This window comes from Equus quagga, unplaced genomic scaffold (genome assembly GCF_021613505.1).
Source record: "Equus quagga isolate Etosha38 unplaced genomic scaffold, UCLA_HA_Equagga_1.0 73442_RagTag, whole genome shotgun sequence".
In the NCBI taxonomy this organism is placed as follows: Eukaryota; Metazoa; Chordata; class Mammalia; order Perissodactyla; family Equidae; genus Equus; species Equus quagga.
In genome coordinates, this window is record NW_025802777.1 from 8,771,150 (window position 1) to 8,788,600 (window position 17,451).

A 17,451-nucleotide genomic window follows, 5' to 3' on the forward strand; every position below is an offset into this window, starting at 1 on the left:
ACGTTTGGGGATCCATGTGGCTCTAGGGAAGCTGGAACTACTCCCAGTTCATGGGCTGAAATAAGCGACCTAGGTTACTCCAATCAGTGTGTTCCATCTCCCAGCTTCACTGATCGGCTCCAAGACAGACCCATGACCTAAGTAAGCCCACCCCATAGGAATGACCTGGAAGACTTTAAGGGGGAATTCTGGGACACGAAAGCACTCTCTTGCTCTGGATGGTGTTAAACACAGATCTGGAATTGCCGGAACCATGTTGCCACCATGAGAAAAGCCAATTTGAGGGCAAAGGCCAACACAGAGAGGGGAGCTGAGAAAATTTTAGAGACTAAAGTCCTGATCGAACTGTGCCTACAGCCTTAAATTTACCACTGGATTGTTTTAGTTTGTGAGCCAGTAAATTCCCTTTCTTAAGTCCATTGGAGGCAGGCTTTCTGTCCCCCTCAACCAAGAGTATCCTAAATGATACCACTGGATAAATAACTTCCTGAAGAAAATGGGCTCTGGAGTGGAATTTGAAAAGAAAAGCTATGTGATGTGGTAAGTTGAGATATTTCTTTCATCAAGATTTTCATATTTATAGTATTTTAGTATTTATAGGGAAAACATAGATTTCGTATGCTTCTTATGTCAGCTCAGTGATCACTTATGAGATTTCTTGTTGCTTGACCTCTCAAAAAGCATTCAACGAAATCTGTTCTCTTTAATCCCCAAGCCCTGACTCTGTCAATAAACTGCTATGGAAACCCCAAGGAGGGCTTGTCATGTTAGACACGTGGTCAAGGCCTAACTCCAAAGGTCTTTCCTAAGGAGCAAAAGCCACTGTCTTCCCATTGACACCCAGACAGTTACATGAGATCCAAGGGCATTTTTCCAAGTCACCTAACTGTTGCTTGATCCAACTTCCCCCACCTTCTGGGGAGCTAGTTTGAGAGTTTGCCTGGCAGATGTGTTCTTGGATGGGAACTGCATCTGCATAGTCTCCATTTTAAGCAAGACGCGTGGGAAGCAATCTCAAGTTATATGGATAGTTTATGCAAAATCCCTTAAATCTAATATGCTCAGGTGCAGAGCAATTAACCGCTGTCTTGGCAAACCCCATGTAGTGGGACTGGTGGGGAGGGTGCCTGGGCACAGCATGTGTTCAGTTCATAGAGTGGGGGAGAGATTTGCTTGTTCCACCAACCCTGGTGGAGACAGGAACAGAGGCAGCTGATTCCCAACATTCCAGACACTTTTTCTTTCTTTGTCCCTATAAGTTTCCCCCAAGGTTAGGGGATCAGGTCAGATAAGGCCTTCCTCTGAAATGGAAATTATTTAAGATCAATGCAGAATGGATCCAGTTGGCCGTTTCCAGGAATGGCTCCTCTGGGGACTTGTGGCTGATGGTACCAGGATTTGTACCAAATCGAGTCAAGGTTACTGGAGACTTCCTCTGTGATTGGAACACGTCTATTCTAAATAAAATTCTAATCGGCTCAGCTGCATTATCGTTGTCTGGTGTGATATAATTATCATAACATTTTAAAAAAAGATTGAAAGAAAGAATTCAGAGACGAAACATTTGTGAGTATTTACTCAGCCTTTCCTAGAGGGGCCAGTGAATTTGAAGCAGATGGCAGACACGGGATGTTGGGGACAGAAATGCTGTAGTCTAGTTTAAGTTTAGTTTCAGCTAAACTATCTAAAGGTCACAAAAGTCATTGGGAGGATGGTACCAGATTTAACCAAATATCTGTAGAATGGGTGCAGGGAAGAGAATAAGAGTAAGGACAACATCTTATTAATTTTGACATGACCCACTGCTTACGAAATTCACAATAGGTATTTGCCGAATGAATGAAGGATGTGACACTAGTGCGTCAGTAAATTGTTTACAGTAGGTGCTCTTTCATTTGGGATGGTAGGTCCTAACGATTTTCACGAGGCACTTCTTTCTGGTGGAAATGTCTAGTCCCCAGAAAATATAATAAGCATGGAATTTGAACAAGGGGATTGGTTGGAGTAAGGTCCACTTCCAGAAAGCAAAGATAGTTGGATTATTACTGTCTACAGTCTCTCTCTATGTTTACAAAGTACATTTATCTTTCTATCTCACTTCGGTCCCTGGCAGGTGGGCGAGCTTCCAGCCTTGGCCCTGGCGGCTCCCTTTCCGCCCACGTGCCCAGCTCGCTTCTCTGTCTTCAAAGCACCTCAGACATCATTTCCTCCAGAAAGACTTCTGTTGCCCAGCCTCCTGCAGATCTGCTAAAAAAAATTCACTTAAAAACAATAAAAGCCAAAATGAAAGGACTTGGTAGGGCCAGGCACCGAGTGTGCTCCATGCGCTATCTCAGCTGCCTGTTGCCCATCCTCTGTACCCCTATATCCTACACTGCGCCTTTGGTGACACCCACAAATGAAGCTGGAGACAGACCACGCAGTCATTTGAACAGAGGGAGTGTCACATAAAGAATTACTAAATTGTGATGGGGAAGAAACTACAAGGATGTAAAGAGAACTCTAAAGCATGTCCCAGGGCTGAGGGAGAGTGTCCAGAGGACAGACTTGGAAGGGGGTCCGCTCCCTAAGGCTGAGGTTTAGACCTCATCAGAGAAGTTCTGTTTGCAGCCACTGGTTGGTGGAGAAGTTCATGGGGTTGCCTGGGCCAGAGCTGGGCCACAGTCTCGGGGCAGCAGAAAACAATTTCTCAGGGCCCTGGAGAGCCAAGGCTGGTGGGCGGGGGCTCAGAGAGAGTCAGGATGTAGGAAGCCCACTTGCTGGCAGGGTGATACATAGTCTGGTGTGCACTGTGCCCAGGATGGAAAGGCTACGGAAAACAACCGTCCAGGACAGAGGCCAGCAAGGCTAGTGGACGTCAGGTAGAGGGGTCAGGGGTTGGTAGTGTTCTGTGGACTGAGTGTTTACGGCCCCTCCAAATTCATATGTTGGAGCCTTATCCCCAGTGTGATGGCATTTGGAGGCGAGATCTTTGGGAGGTATTAGGTTTCCATGAGGTCAAGAGGGTGGAGCCCCCATGATGGAATTAGTGTCCTTATGGAAGAAAGACACCAGAGCTCGCTCTCTCCACCCTGTGAAGATACAGCAAGAAGGTGGCAAACCGGGAAGAGTCTCCCTCAGAAGCTGAATGTGCCCGCACCTTGACCTTGGACTTCCAGCCTCCAGAACTGTGAGAAATAAACGCCTACTGTGTAAGCCCCCAGTCTGTGATATTTGTTATGGCGGTCCCAGCTGACGAAGATGGAGTGTCCAAGAAAAGCCAGCACTGGACACTCGTTAAAGGAGGCAAGACAGATCATGTTCAGATGAGGGCAGTAGGGGAGGGAGATGCCGGTGTAGACTGAGCTGCACTCCAACTGAGACAAATAGCTGAGGTTTTTAAAGGGAGAACAGAGAAGACACAATAAGGGACTGGGGGCTGGGCGGAAGTGGAAGATTCCAGAAGGGGGAGGTGGAGAATTACTGAAAACGGTTTGGCAAGGTGGGTTGTACACAACGTGTATGTTGTGGGACAATGTACATTTCGTGGTTTCGCAGAATTGTGTTTTCTTGAGCCAAGACTCAGCGTGGGTGTGCGGTCATCTTTATGGACACTGCCTAGAGCAGGTGGAAGCCAGGCTACGGTTTGGTCGAGCCTCTTAGCACAGAGTTCAGGGGCATCCTTTGTGCCATGTGGAGTTCGGAGCTCACAGGAGCCGGCTCGCTGGCAGGGCTCCGTGCAGCCTGGGGCGCGTGGTCTCCCCATCAGGAGGGCCACGGGAAACAGCGGCAGCGTCCCCGGAGGGATCCCTGCCCCGCCCACCAGCTTGGCCCTCTTGTGCCCTGGGAAATTGTTTCCTGCTGTCGGAAGACTGTGGCCCAGCTCTGGCCCAGGCAACCCCACAAACTTCTCCTCTACCCTGTGGCTGCAACCACACCTCCTCTAACCAGGTCTGAACCCCTGCTTGGGGTGGGGACCCCCCGCTTCAGAGTTGTCCTTCCCTGGGCACTCTCCCGTAGCCCTGGGCACCTTTAGAGTTCTCTTTACGTCTTTATAGCTTCTCTGTTTAGTAATAGTAATTCTATACATTAAATGTTCGCCGCTCATTGAGGGGCTTTGCACCCAGAGTGATACAAGGTCTGACAAACAATGAAAGTCCACAGCCAAGCAAACTTGGGCATGGTGGACGAAAGGAAGCTCAACAGGCTTCTGGACCCCGTGGTTACCGGGAGACTTCAATATATCCTTCAGCCTTAACCAGACGATGGGCCACTTCTTTCATTGACCTTGGCCAAGGATTAATGTTTAGTGTGGGACTGGCTCCATGACAATAAAACATTGTCATGGAAACCAAGAGACAGCCTCCACGTTTGTGAGCCTTTTACTTCTTTTTCATTTTCTATTACTCTAGTTAAATCGACCAATAAGCTGCTATGTACACACCACCTACTTTGTGCATGACGCTTTGCTACATAAAGCCTAAGACAGCTTCCTCTTACGTAGTTAAAGCCCGGAGGGTATAAATCATACAAGATTAACTACAAATACAAAAGTCAGGCAAGAGGTGCTACGTGACAGCATATTTATAACTATAAAATGGGTGATGGTGAGTGCTCAGAGGTCAGGAGGGGAAAAGCCACACATCTATTGTGTTAAGGCTGCTTCCCAAGCAACAACTTATAACCCCTTTTTCTTTCCTTCCCTCTCTTTTCTGCTCTTCGTCTTAACTTCATCTTTTTGTAGCAGACCTATCAAAGTAACACTGCATATTGGCAAGGTGCACAACGTTCTTGTCCTGAGGTCATATGATTCCCCAGACATTTTCAAAGGACATTCTGAGCTGTTTTTACTCACACTTGTGACACCAAATGTGTGGGTTTTCCACACCAAAAATCAGTTCTCCCACCCTGCAGACCCCAATTCAATTCTGCTCTGACACTGACTGCCCAGAGTGAGTGCAGACCCCGCAAGCCAAGGGTTCATCCCACAAGACTGCCCCCACCTCAGATGCCAGTCTCAGGTCCCAGGTTGTCACCTGCACTTCTGTCCAATTGCCTATGTCGACGAAAATAATCCATAACCAATCTATAAATGAAAATTTGGGTGAGTTTATTCTGAGCTTAAATCTTAGGATTATAACCCGGGAGAGTCTTTCCACAAAGGAACCGAGCACTCCAAAGAAGTGGGGGTACACAAGGTGGTTATATATCCTCAAAGAGGGTGTTTCACATATGATTGAAATGTCCCTTTTACAATAGTCACGAGGCTGCTCTGTCAGCACACCAATTGATGGAAATGGCAGATAGGTCTGCTGTCTCAGTGAACGCTGCAGGGTGGCAGGTGTGTTGCCTCCGGCTGGGGGGTCACAGATGAGTGCTGCAATCGGTTGCCAGCCTAAAGAAAGATGCTTAATCTTTAAGGAGATGCCAACGTTGGCAGGGGGAGGGAAGTTGCATCTTTATCTCAAGGGCCTTTGCTCTTGCCATAGGGAATCTCTAAAGCAGATATGCAATGCACGCTCAAGGGCCTCGGTCAGGCCCTTTTGGAAAGACAAGGTCAGGCCGAATTAGGTTTATACCAAATGGCTTCCTCATATACTCCAATATATCCTATTGCTTGCCATTTTTATTTGTCACCTATAAATTGGGGGTTCCCACGACCTCCTCCTCAGGTTCCATAATTTGCTTGAACGGCTCACAGAAGACACTTGACTTACTGGATTACTGGTTTCTTACACAGGACACAACTCAGGAACAGCCACAGGGAAGAGACCCACGGGGCAAGGAATGGGAGAAGGGCACTGAGCTTCCATGCCCTCTCCTGGGGCACCACCCTCCCAGCACCTCTGTGTGTCCACGAGCTCAGAAGCTTTCCAAATCCCATGTTTTAGGAGTTTTCATGGAGGCTTCATTACGCACACATGGTTGATTAAATCATTGGCCGTTGCTGGTTAACTCGCTCTCCTGTCCCTCTCCCCTCCCCGGAGATTGAGGGGTGGTGGTGAAATTTCCAACACTCTGATCACAGGGTTCGTTCCTCTGGCAACCAGCCCCCATCCTGCAGCTATCTAGGGGACCACCAAGAGTCACCTTATCAGCGTAAACTTGGGTATGGTTGAAAGGGGCTTGTGATGAATAATAAAAGATGCTCCTACTACTCCGGAAATTCCAAGGGTTTTAGAAACTCTGTGCTAGGAATTGGGGACAAAGACTAAATATACGTTCCTTATTCTACCACAGGCGCGCAAAGGCCCAGGCACTGTGCTAGGGTCAGAGATGCAGAGAAACACAGTCTCCTGGTGAAGACAGTGTCAAGGGAGCACTTACAGAGCAGGGCAAAAGGAGCAAAGCTGGAGGTGAGCCAGGGTCTTGTAGGAGTAGGGAGGGGGGCCAGTGAGCCTGGACAGATATGGTGTGGTGGGGGGATGAAGTAAGGATGGGCTGCAGGAGAAGAACCGCCCTTCAGGGACCTGGCCTGTGATAAACACCTCCTATAAAGGGAGAGATTCAGGGCGGATCACCTTCAGAAGGGGTCATGACCTCTCTTGGGTTCCCTGTGGCGTATGGACATCCCCTCCAATTAGACCCCTCCTCCCAGCCCTGGCAGGATGACCACTCAGTGTGTGACAGAAGGAAAACCTTCCATGGGCTGTGACCTCTTTGTAAGAAGAGCATGCATAAAGTGTTGGAAATTCGGGACAATATGTTACAACAGTACTGAAAAATGGATGGATAAACCGCAGGTCAGGGCAGAAAAAGAGATTTATGTCATCCAGCATCCGCACAGAGCAATATAATTCGACACACTGGCAAATTTAATGAAGTGAAACCAACCAGCGGGATTATGTTGATGAGTCTTCAATAAAAGTCATAAATGTCAACTTAAGCCACATCATTTCCATGACATGGATTTCTGCGTTGCCTTCCTGTGGGCACAAATCCTAAACTTCTTTGGAGATGATTATTATTGTAATTATTACTTGCCAGGGAGATGCTGAGCTGTCTGACCCCCAGTCACGGTCTTCCTGGTTGTTTGAAATCCTGATTATTTCGTCCCTTCTGCTGGGAGCTGCCACCATGGCCCAGACAAGTACTGTCACTCATGTGTCTCTTTATTAGTACGAAATGCAGAGGGGACTGCCTCCTCTCCAAGCCAGGCAGGGCCCTTTATCCCACACCCCCTGCCTTGCAAACCCACTTAGCACAGAGTTATATTAGGAAGTTTAATTAGCAGAAAACAAATAAGTAGGGGTCCCAGCTGGAACCCAGGCTGTGTCCCCTGCCGGGGGTTGGATGTGTCTGAACAAGTGTTGGCTGGAGAGGCTTTTTGTATGAAGGACAGAGGACAGCTCTCCTCCTAGGGAAAGACAGAGGCAAGGAAGTAAGTTTGGCCCCCTCTCTTGGAGGCTGAGTGCTCAGAAGTCCAAGCAAGAACCCTGAGGTTGACTGGGTCTCTTTATGTCACAAGCGCACCCCGAACCATGCGGTGGGCCCAGCAGTGGAATGCGCTGATCAGCTTAAATCTGGAGCTGGAGTGGTCATGGCTTCCTCCAAGAGAACCTGAGCTTCATGGGAGACAGGTGAACACCTGAACCAAACTCAGGATACCATCAGGAGGGAGGGAGGGCGATGGAAGCAGGGTAGGTAGGCAACATATGTCCATTAAAAATGCGATAGGAAGGCAAGAAAACCAACATTTAATGAACGCTACCAAATGCTAAGTGCTTTGGAGTACACTAGCCTGGTGATCGCCTTATACGCTCCACGAGGTGGGTACTATTAGGGAATTGAGGCTCAGAGAGGTTAAGAAATCTGTATAATGTCACACAGCTGGCAAGAGGTTCAAAGTTGAGTCTACCAGATTCTCAAGTCCACGTGATGTTTCCACTAAGTCTTTGTCTAAAATATACTTTTATTTTCATTCAAGGTGAGGAGAGGGAAGGTTACAAGTTTGGGCTGGGCTGATTGCTGTCTCAGGCCACATGTACACAGCAGGTCGGCTGAGGCTCTGCTCCATGTCGTTGCTGTCCGCACTCTGAGAGCCAGGTTTCCGGAGCAGCCACTCTGGGAACCATCGCTGGTCTCAGTGCCAGAGGGCAAAGCTCTGGAGGGTCTCACTCGGATAATTAAATGCTCCAGCCTGGAAGGGACACCATCACTTCCGCTGGCCGCTCACGGGCTAGAATGAGCCCATGGCTGCTCCCATCACAAGCCATCCTACCTACCATGTGCCTGGAAGGCCCGGAGCCAAAACATCTGGGGCAGAGGAGTGATGGCTACCAGAGTTGAAGCAAATGTGAGGCTCTCAGACCAGGTGCTATGGACTGAATGTCTGTGTCTCCCCAAAATTCGTATGTTGAAATCCCAGCTTCCATGAGATGGTGTTGGGAGGCGGGGCCTTTGAGGGGTAATTGGTTCATGAGGGTGGAGCCCCCAGGACGGGATTCTTGCCCTCATAAGAAGAGACTCACAGCTTGCCTCCTCCCTCTGCTCTCCCCGAGGTGAGCATACAACGAAAAGATGGCTGTCCGCAAACGCGAGAGGCAGCTGTCACCAGATACTATATCCACCAGCATTTTGATGTCGGACTTCTCAGCCTCCAGAGCTGTGAGAAATAAATGTCTGTTGTTGAAGCTCCCCTAGTCTCTGGAAACTTCTTACAGCAGCTGGAATGGACTAAGACGCCATGTTCCATGGAGGTTCCTCAGGCCACCACAGGGAGCAAGGAGAAGCCCAACCCCATTCCCTACCTTCTATCTTTATTTATATAAAACTCAAATGTTTCTATATTAAAAAGTCTATATATGTTTACACGAAGAATGTGTTCTATTCCTTTTAAGACTAACTCTGAGGTCCCAGCAGCTCTAACATCCTGTACCCACATGTCCCCACCGGGCCCTGATTAGAACCTGCTTGAAGACAACAGTTCTCACCTTGACTTCACCCCAGAGTCACGAAGAAGCTTGTAAAAATCTCCATGATGCACAGGCCTCACCCTAGGCCAATTCAATCAGAACCCCCGAGCTTGGAGCTCAGACACAAGCAATGGGGTAAAGCTCCCCATGCAATTCCCGGATGCACCTGGGCTGGGGTCCACTGTCCCAGGCAGAGCCCGGAAGAAGTCTTGAGCTCTGTGTGTTATTCTTGCCTCCCAGGGGAGGGCCGTAGGAGAAGCCAGAGATGGAAGTCTTGGCTCAGCCAAACAAGGCAAGAAGTGAGCCGCAGGAGGCTGAAGAGAATTTGGTAATTACTCCAACTAATGGTTCCAGCTCCGGGCCCAGTGGGAAGTGCTGTCACTCCAGGCCAGGCCTGAGGAGGGCGTTCTCTGGGAGCTCGGCTGCTGAGCAAACAGGAAGCACATCTGGAGAGGGATGTCCTCCCACAGGTCCCAGGTATTCAAAAGTCACACATGCACACACGCGCGCACACACACACAACACAGGCCACATGCACTCACATACAGACACATATGTACACACACATTTACACACACATTTGCGCACCCTTTACAAACATGCAAACTCACACACATATGCAACATTCCATACACGTATACACAAACACACACACTCATGAGTCTGCACACACAAACACATACTTACATCCACACTTATATATATATATCTTTTTTGTTCCACGAGAAAGAAAAAAATCCAATTTTAGGGTGAAAGAACCTCAGCCCTTGCCTGGTCCAATTCTCTCATCTTGCATGTGAGGAAAAGAAGCTCTGGAGAGGGTCAAGGAATGTGAGAAGCCCCCTTGTCCTGGTCAACTCTCTGTGGCTCTAGAAAGCACATTAGAAGGATTTTTTTAAAAAGAATCTCCTTTGCAGAGAAAGAGGTGACTGGGGACTCTTCTCTTGCTTGGCAAGGAGACAAAAGGGGCCCCTCTGCCCTCTCTCCCTAAGCAACTCGTCCTGCAAATGGGGCGACAATCCTTCCAACCTCACGGGTCCCAGCGAGGATTAACTAAGATGCTTCATGCAAAGGGGCCAGGGCCTTTCCTAGCGGTTCCAGAAGAACTGCACCTGGCAAATCCGAAAGTTTCTCTCTTGAGCAGGATGGATGGGCTGAACAGAGACACAAAGACGTGAATGCAAAGCAGGAGGAGGAGGAGGAACCGATGACTGCGTGGGAGAACGGCATTGAGAGTGGGGTCACGGGGACACTGTTTATATGCTGTCTGCACACTTCCTGTTTGCTAAGTGGTCTGTTAATTAAACCTCTACACGCACCTGGGTGGTCAGAGTACTTCCTCCTATTTCAGGGCTGGGAAGGGGCGGGCAGTGGGAAACCGAGGATCTCTTAACCTGTCAGAATTTAAATTAAAAAAAACTTTCTCATTACCTTTTAAGGAAAAAACACAACGCCTGTGTGTTGTGAATAATTTCCAGCTACTGGCTCTTCCTCCATCCACACCTCTGTTCTACTTACCAGAGGGAACACTGTTAGAATTGTTGTGTCATCCAGACACTTGTCTATCTGGATCCGCAAAGGTAGATATAGATCCTTAAATAGATGTTTGATTTTTTAAAAATGAATCATACTCTGCGTCTACTTGCTTTTGTAAACCTAACGATAAGTCACGGACACTCTTCCAGGTCATTGATACCCACTCTGAAATGGAATCCACACAAGGAAAGGCCACACAAGCATTTGATTCTTTTACTTATTAATTGGCAAAATAATGCAATGGTGCCCTTCATAGTCACCTCCAAAGGCAATCACTGAGTTTTTTGAGTATTCGTTTGTTTGAGTACCATTGTGAATGCAAAGATTTTTATACATACATTCTGCTTCAATTTATCACATTGTTTATTGATTGGTTGATTGATTGGTGCTCAAATTCTTCCATCTTTGGCCATGGGAGCCTTCTTTAATTGACTCTTAGTTCCTTTCAACAGACCTGGTAGTCTTTGATGTCCCAACCTCATCTTGTACATTTCCTACCCTAGACCTGGAATGAAAGGATCTCTGATTCCTATAGTAGGAAACAATATTTAGAGACCATAACCTAGTGGGTAGGAGTGTACATTGCTACTGGATTGAGGGTTTTTTTTTGTTGTTGTTGTTACTGACCCAATAAGCAGTTAGGCTCATTAGTTTGAGTTTTATTTGTATATCTTAGAGACCATTTTCTTGTTTTGCTTTTTTTTAAAAAAAATGTAAAATTCTTACATTTTCTGGTCAAAACTGTAAAAGAAGATACGTTCAGAAAAGCCGAGAGGCCAGCCCAGTGGTGCAGCAGTGAAGTCCACTTTCATGGCCCAGGATTCGCAGTTCGGATCCTGGGCTCAGACCTATGCACTGCTTGTCAAGCCTTGCTGTGGCAGGCATCCTACATATAAAGTAGAGGAAGATGGGCACAGACATTAGCTCAGGGCCAGTTTTCCTCAGCAAAAAGAGTAGGATTGGTGGTGGATGTTAGCTCAGGGCTAATCTTCCTGGAAAAAAAAAAAAAAAGAAAGTCTAGATTTCTTGCTTTTTTCATTTCTCCTGTTCTAGCCCTCTTCTTATAGGTAAGCATTTTTAATTAATGTGTGGTTTATTCTTCCATTGTTTATATTTGAAAATATAGCAAATTTTCATATGTATTTATTGTTTACATACAGATATATATTTACACAAAGGATAACATATTATACATTCCCTTCTATACTTCTGAACATGTTTCTCATATCCATACATAACTAAAAATTGGATGAGAGAAGCAAAAAACTGTTGTCTTAAAATTGACTTTGGGGCCAGCCTGGTGGTGTGGTGGTTGGGTTCAGGTGCTCTGCTTCAGCAGCCCGGGGTTCACGGGTTCAGATCCCAGGCATGGACCTACACACTGCTCATCAAACCCATGCTGTGGCAGCAGCCCACATGTAAAATAGAGGAAGACTGGCACAGATGTTAGCTCAGGGACAATCTTTCTCACACACACACACGCAAAAAAATTGACTTCGTTGTATTATATGGTGTTTTCACACTGCCATTCCAGGCCACAGGGTCCCTTGGGGCAAGAGGGAGGAGGGGGTGACTGAACAGGGGGCCTCTGGGACCACCATTACCACTCCAGCCAGAGCAGCCACAGAAGCAGCCACTTCTGTTCTACATATTTGGCGTCCATGTCTCATTTGGTCTGAAAAATAATTCCTGCTACCAAAAGAAAAATCCCAAGACAAAATGGCCACAAGCCAATTGTCAACCCAAACCACTGATCCTGGCCTCTGAGAGAGGCTGTTCGGAGAGCACAGGCCTCGTGTTAACTTTGCTGTGCTGGAGAAGTCCTACTGTCTGGGGTTGCCTAAACCTTAATCCCAAGAAAGCCCTTGTGGGAGGAAAAGTTCTCATCCATTCAACAGTTGGGCAAAGGACCTGATCAATCATTTTGTCCACATCTTCAGTTGAGGGAATCCATTATGCACATTTATGAAACATCATTAACTTTGCATAAGGGGGCAGGAAAATACAAACAAAGGAAATTGAGGAGACTCCTAGCATTTCAAGCAAACTGACATTTGGCCTTGAGTACGTGAAATTAAACCTGCTTTCCAGATGGGGTATTGAATTAGCTCAAGAATTCGCAGCCCCAGTGAAAGTAGGTACGCAGGCTGATTTTCTTTTGCTATTTGCCGTACTTTCTTCTGCCACCTGGAAAAATTATCTTGCTTGTCAGAGTGGGCAGACAGCTGGTGTGAACTCCATGCATACAGACATATGCCACACACATGTTCAGGCCTCATTGGACATGTCATGGCTGTACCTCTGGTGCCTGGCACAATGCCTGGCGCTTAGTAAGTGCTCAGTAAATATATTTTGGATGGATGGATGCAAATATTCCTCTCCATCCTCATGAACCACATGGAGAGGAGTCAGAAACTTGGCTCATCACTCTGAAAAGATTGTTGTTATGGGCTGGATTGTGTCCCCCGAAAATCATATGGTGAAGCCCTAACCACCACCCCCAGTACCTCGGAATGTGACTGTATTTGGAGAGAGGCTTTAAAGAGGTGATGATGCTAAAATGATGTCGTATGGGTTGGCCCTAATCCAACAGGCCTGGTGACCTTGTTAGAAGGGGAGATTAGGGCTGAGTCATACATGGACACAGAGGAAAGGCCACGTGAGGACACAGAGAGAAGACAGCTATATACAAGCCAAGAAGAGAGGCCTCAGAAGAAACCACATCTGCTGACACCTTCATCTTGGACTTCCAGCTTCCAGAACCATGAGACAATAAATTTCTGTTGTTCAAGTCACCCACCCCGTGGTATTTTGTTATGGCAACTCTAGCAAACTAATACAATCGCCAATCTCCATCCCAGACTTACTGCAGAAGTGATGTCAAAGAAACATTTTATGTGGATAGCATTTCCATTCCCATACGGCATAAGCCATGAGAGAATAGTTCCGAGTATGTGTTCCATGATGCTTGGAAATCCAGTGTATCTATGGGACTGGCCCAGTGTAAGAGTGCCCTTTGTGAGGTCATCATTCCACTCTGGCTAGATCTCCACGGAGGGAGACATGCCAGCTTTTAAAGACCCTTGAGGAGCCATCATGCCTCACTTCACAAACCTTCTTTTGAGAAACATCATTAGCAGAAATCTATTTGATACCACCAAGAGGAAGCAATGCCTGCAGTATTTGAAAACCCTGAGAATGCTGCAATACGATGGATTTAAGACCGTATATTTGGGGGAAGCTGAAATCCCTGAAAGCCTTGTCACTGGGGAAGATTTTAATGACGGATATTACATTCAGACTCCAACTTGGTGTATTGTGCATGCCGGTGGTAGTCAAGGATGGGTGCCCTGGAAATATCGGATGTTCCTAAGAGATGAGTTATGCGTCAAACAAGAAGACAACCTCTTCTTCGAGTTCTGTGATGCAGCAAAGAAGGCCTATGGGAGGTGCGCCATTGTGGTCAAAGAGAGAAGGCTGCAGGATGAGATGAGGCCAAAGGAAGATAAAGAGTCAGTCATTAACTTAACGAGCATCGTGTGTTGCCCTGAGGTGGCCAAGTCCTGTGGCCATGAACTGCTCTCTCTGCCTTCCCCTTACAATTACCTGAACCCTTTAGACACAGCCTGGTCTTTTCTGAAATGGTTTATCATCAATAACAGAAAGGAGTTTTGTTTGCAGTCCATTGACAGTGTCTATTCTTACCAGTATATACTTTTAAGTGATTTAATTAGCAAAGGGATTGACAGGATAAACCCAAGCAAATGGAAAACACTAACTAACAAAGTGCGGAGATGGGAAAACTACTATCTTGGTAAATTTTCTTGAGGGTGATTCCTCCAACAAGCGGTGGGACTATGCTACAGGCATGGTCTTTACCAACTCCATTGGGCTCGATTCTGGACCACTGCAGCCAAAGACACTCCAACAGTGACCTCGCAGGGATGCTGTGAGGACTGAGGCTCCTAAAGGCATTGGCAAAGTACTTTAGGTTCACTGGAGGTTTCATTAAAGGTCATTGGTAAATTAGGGATCTCGACTTCCATCCCGTTAAGGCCTCTCTGAGGGCTATGTCACAGGGAGGATTAGAGGCAATCCAGCCTAAACCAGCTTGGCAGTGAGCAGAGCTAAAGGTTGTGTGTTCAAAATTTTGCTCTGAGAAACAAATAGAACCAAGTGTGTAATCACAAAAAAGTTGAAATTAAGTAGTGTGCCAACCAGTTTCAGCCCACCAATGTAATCCACAGGAAGCCAGCTTGCCAGCAGCTGGAGATGTGGTCCAGACAGGCTCTCTCCTTCCCATTGCGTGAAAGCAAGGCAAGAAGCATCCATGGAGGTGAAATCCCATCCAGATGCTCCAAGGCAATTTGGTGGTCCCAATAAGAACCTGGAAAGCTATCACAGTGATTGGTTCAAGGGGGACTTGATGGGTGAACAGGTGGAGGGAACGGAGTCTGTGGAACCCCCTTACCCAATTCATCTCCCATCCCAACCCAAGAATCCCAACAGGAGGTCATAAAACTTTGTCATGGAGTCGCATCTCAGCGCCCTGAGAGCTAAGCCACGTGCAGTTGGTGCAGCAGCACCCTGTTCCAGTTTGGGGCTGCTGCTGATGTAGATTGTAAGGATTTATGGTGATATTTTTCACTTTTATAGAAAAAGGCCTGCCTCCTATTAAACACATCATGAAGTTCACTCTTGTTTATATCTGTTCAGATAGTAAGTTTACAATGGAAGTAATTATTCTGGGGTGTAATTATTCCCCAGTAACTTCTGGGGTTGGCCTGGTGGCATAGTGGTTAAGTTCGTGCGCTCCGCTGAGGCAGCCCAGGGTTTGCTGGTTCAGATCCTGGGTGTGGACTTAGCACCGTTTGTCAGGCCATGCTGTGGTGGTGTCCCACATAGAAGAACTAGAAGTACTTACAGCTAGGATGTACAACTATACTAGGGCTTTGGGGAGAAAAAAAAAAGAGGAAGATTGGCAACAGGTGTTAGGTCAGGGCCAATCTTCCTCAGCAACAGAAAAAGCATACCTTTAAAAAAAAACAGAGATCTCTTCTAGAGGGTGACTAGTTGATAAACGATCTAAGGGGAGGCTCTAAAAAAATAAAAGTAACTTCTGAGCATTTCTACCCAACTCCTAACAGACTTGCCCATTTACAGGATTGTGAGCGGGGCTCCTGCTGGCCCAGCACAGAAGGCATCAGATTCCTTGCTTGTCTTCCTGCCCTGCTTCCTTTCTGAACCTCCCCGCATTATTCAGAAACGCCTTGTCCAATGAAAATAGATGTTCAATGCTTTTCGGCCACCAAGTGGTGGACTTCTGTAGCATCTTGTCCTTGTGCGTTTTATCTGGGGATGAACTGCGCCTACAACTGCCGACCACATGGAACCAGGCCATGTCAGTTGTTGCACAGCCCACTTTACAGCCCATGGTGTTGTGTTTGTTTCCCATGGCTGCTGTAAGAAACTACCACAAACTTGGTGGCTCGAAAAAACCGAAACTTATTCTCTCCCAGTTCTGGAGGCCTGAAATCTCCCAGTTCTGGAGGCCTGAAATCTACAATCAGTTCCATTGAGCCAAAACCAAGGTGTGGGCAGGGCCACGCTCCCTCCAGAGGCCCCAAGGGAGAAGCCATTCCTTGCCTCTTCTGGTTTCTGGTGACTGCCGGCATTCCTTGGCTTGTGGCTACATCACTCCGACCTCTGCTTCCCTGGCCATGTTACTTTCTCCTCTTCTGTGTCAAACCTCCCTCTTATGAAGACACTCGTGATTGCATTTTAGGGCCCACCTGGATAATCCAGAATCTTCTCTGCAGATGGGATTGAGTTGAGGATTTTGAGATGGGGAGGATTTTTCCACATAAGGTCACATTCACAGGGCCCAGGGATGAGGACCTGGGTACCTTTGGGGACCGTTTCTCAGCTGACCACAGGTAAAGAAAGTCTTCTCCTCCCAACTGAACTACCACATTCCCCATCAGCAGTTAACCGGGTGAAATAACCCTCACCGCGTGGGACACTTGTGTGGGCTTTTTCACCACCTGTGTCACGTATGTTTCAGAATTCAAGTTTCCTGAGAGCAAGAAAGAGGACTCAACCCTCCCTGCTGACTTCACTGCACTGGCACTGTGCAGGCCCAAGTGTGGGTGGCCCGGGTTTGGGGACATGAGTGCATTTTGCCCCAGCATCACATTCATCACACACCTACCCAGAGTTAAGCACTCACAGCTACACTTGCTGAATCATTTAATCTTTGCAATAGTCTGTGATGTAGGAATTACTGTTTTCTCCATTTTCAGATGGGGTAAACTGAGGCACAGAGTTATGTAACTTGCTCCTGTGCAGAGGAGCTGTGGTTCAAGGCCAGAGTTCATGCTTAGAGCCATTATTCACACTGCCTCTCTACTAACAAGCGGTTCATTTAATCCTGATTGCAACCCCATCAGGTAGATTCTACCATCTTCCCATTTTACGAGAGGAAACTGAGATGTCAGGAGCTCACTTGGCCAGTCAGATTCCAGAGCCCAGGAGCCTAACTACCGAGCCTGGCTTAGTTATCGAAGGCCAGCTTTTCCCTTCTCACTCCCACAGTTCACGCGGGGGAAGGGCCGCCTCTGACATCAGACCAGACCTCCTGGCAAAGCAGCCATCTCCAACTGGACACCACAACAGAAACGTATTCTAGCAGGACACTGAGCCAGAGGCGGAATACCTCTTGAAGACACGTTACTTGGCGGTGAGGAAACAATGGAAGGTCTTTAGGTTCTCAGATGAACAAGATAAACCAACTGGAGCTATTGTTGTTTGAAAACCGAAACGATCTAGTGAGACGAATTCAGGGTTCCAACCCTCTGAGGCCTTGTTTAACTGTCAGGCAGGCGAGTACGGGGAGAGAAGGTCCATACAACCAGAGAGACCAAAAGGACCATGTTTAATGTGCAATTTGGATTGTCTTCACAACTAAGAGACGCTGCTTTATACTAAGCATGGAAACTTCCAGCAGAAAGTAACGGAAAGG

At 47.2% G+C, this 17,451-nt stretch overlaps 1 protein-coding gene across 1 annotated transcript; it reads left to right on the forward strand.

The window, feature by feature from the left end:
* Nucleotides 1–13,526: 13,526 nt before the first annotated feature.
* LOC124234252 (uncharacterized protein C21orf140 homolog) lies at nt 13,527–14,258 on the forward strand. The gene has a single exon (XM_046651501.1). It carries the CDS (start codon nt 13,527–13,529, stop codon nt 14,256–14,258), a length of 732 nt encoding a protein of 243 aa, XP_046507457.1.
* Nucleotides 14,259–17,451: the final 3,193 nt, after the last annotated feature.

Bases quoted from the DNA above. Each gene is read 5' to 3' on its own strand.
- LOC124234252 (XM_046651501.1), top strand. From the start codon at position 13,527: ATGCCTCACTTCACAAACCTTCTTTTGAGAAACATCATTAGCAGAAAT.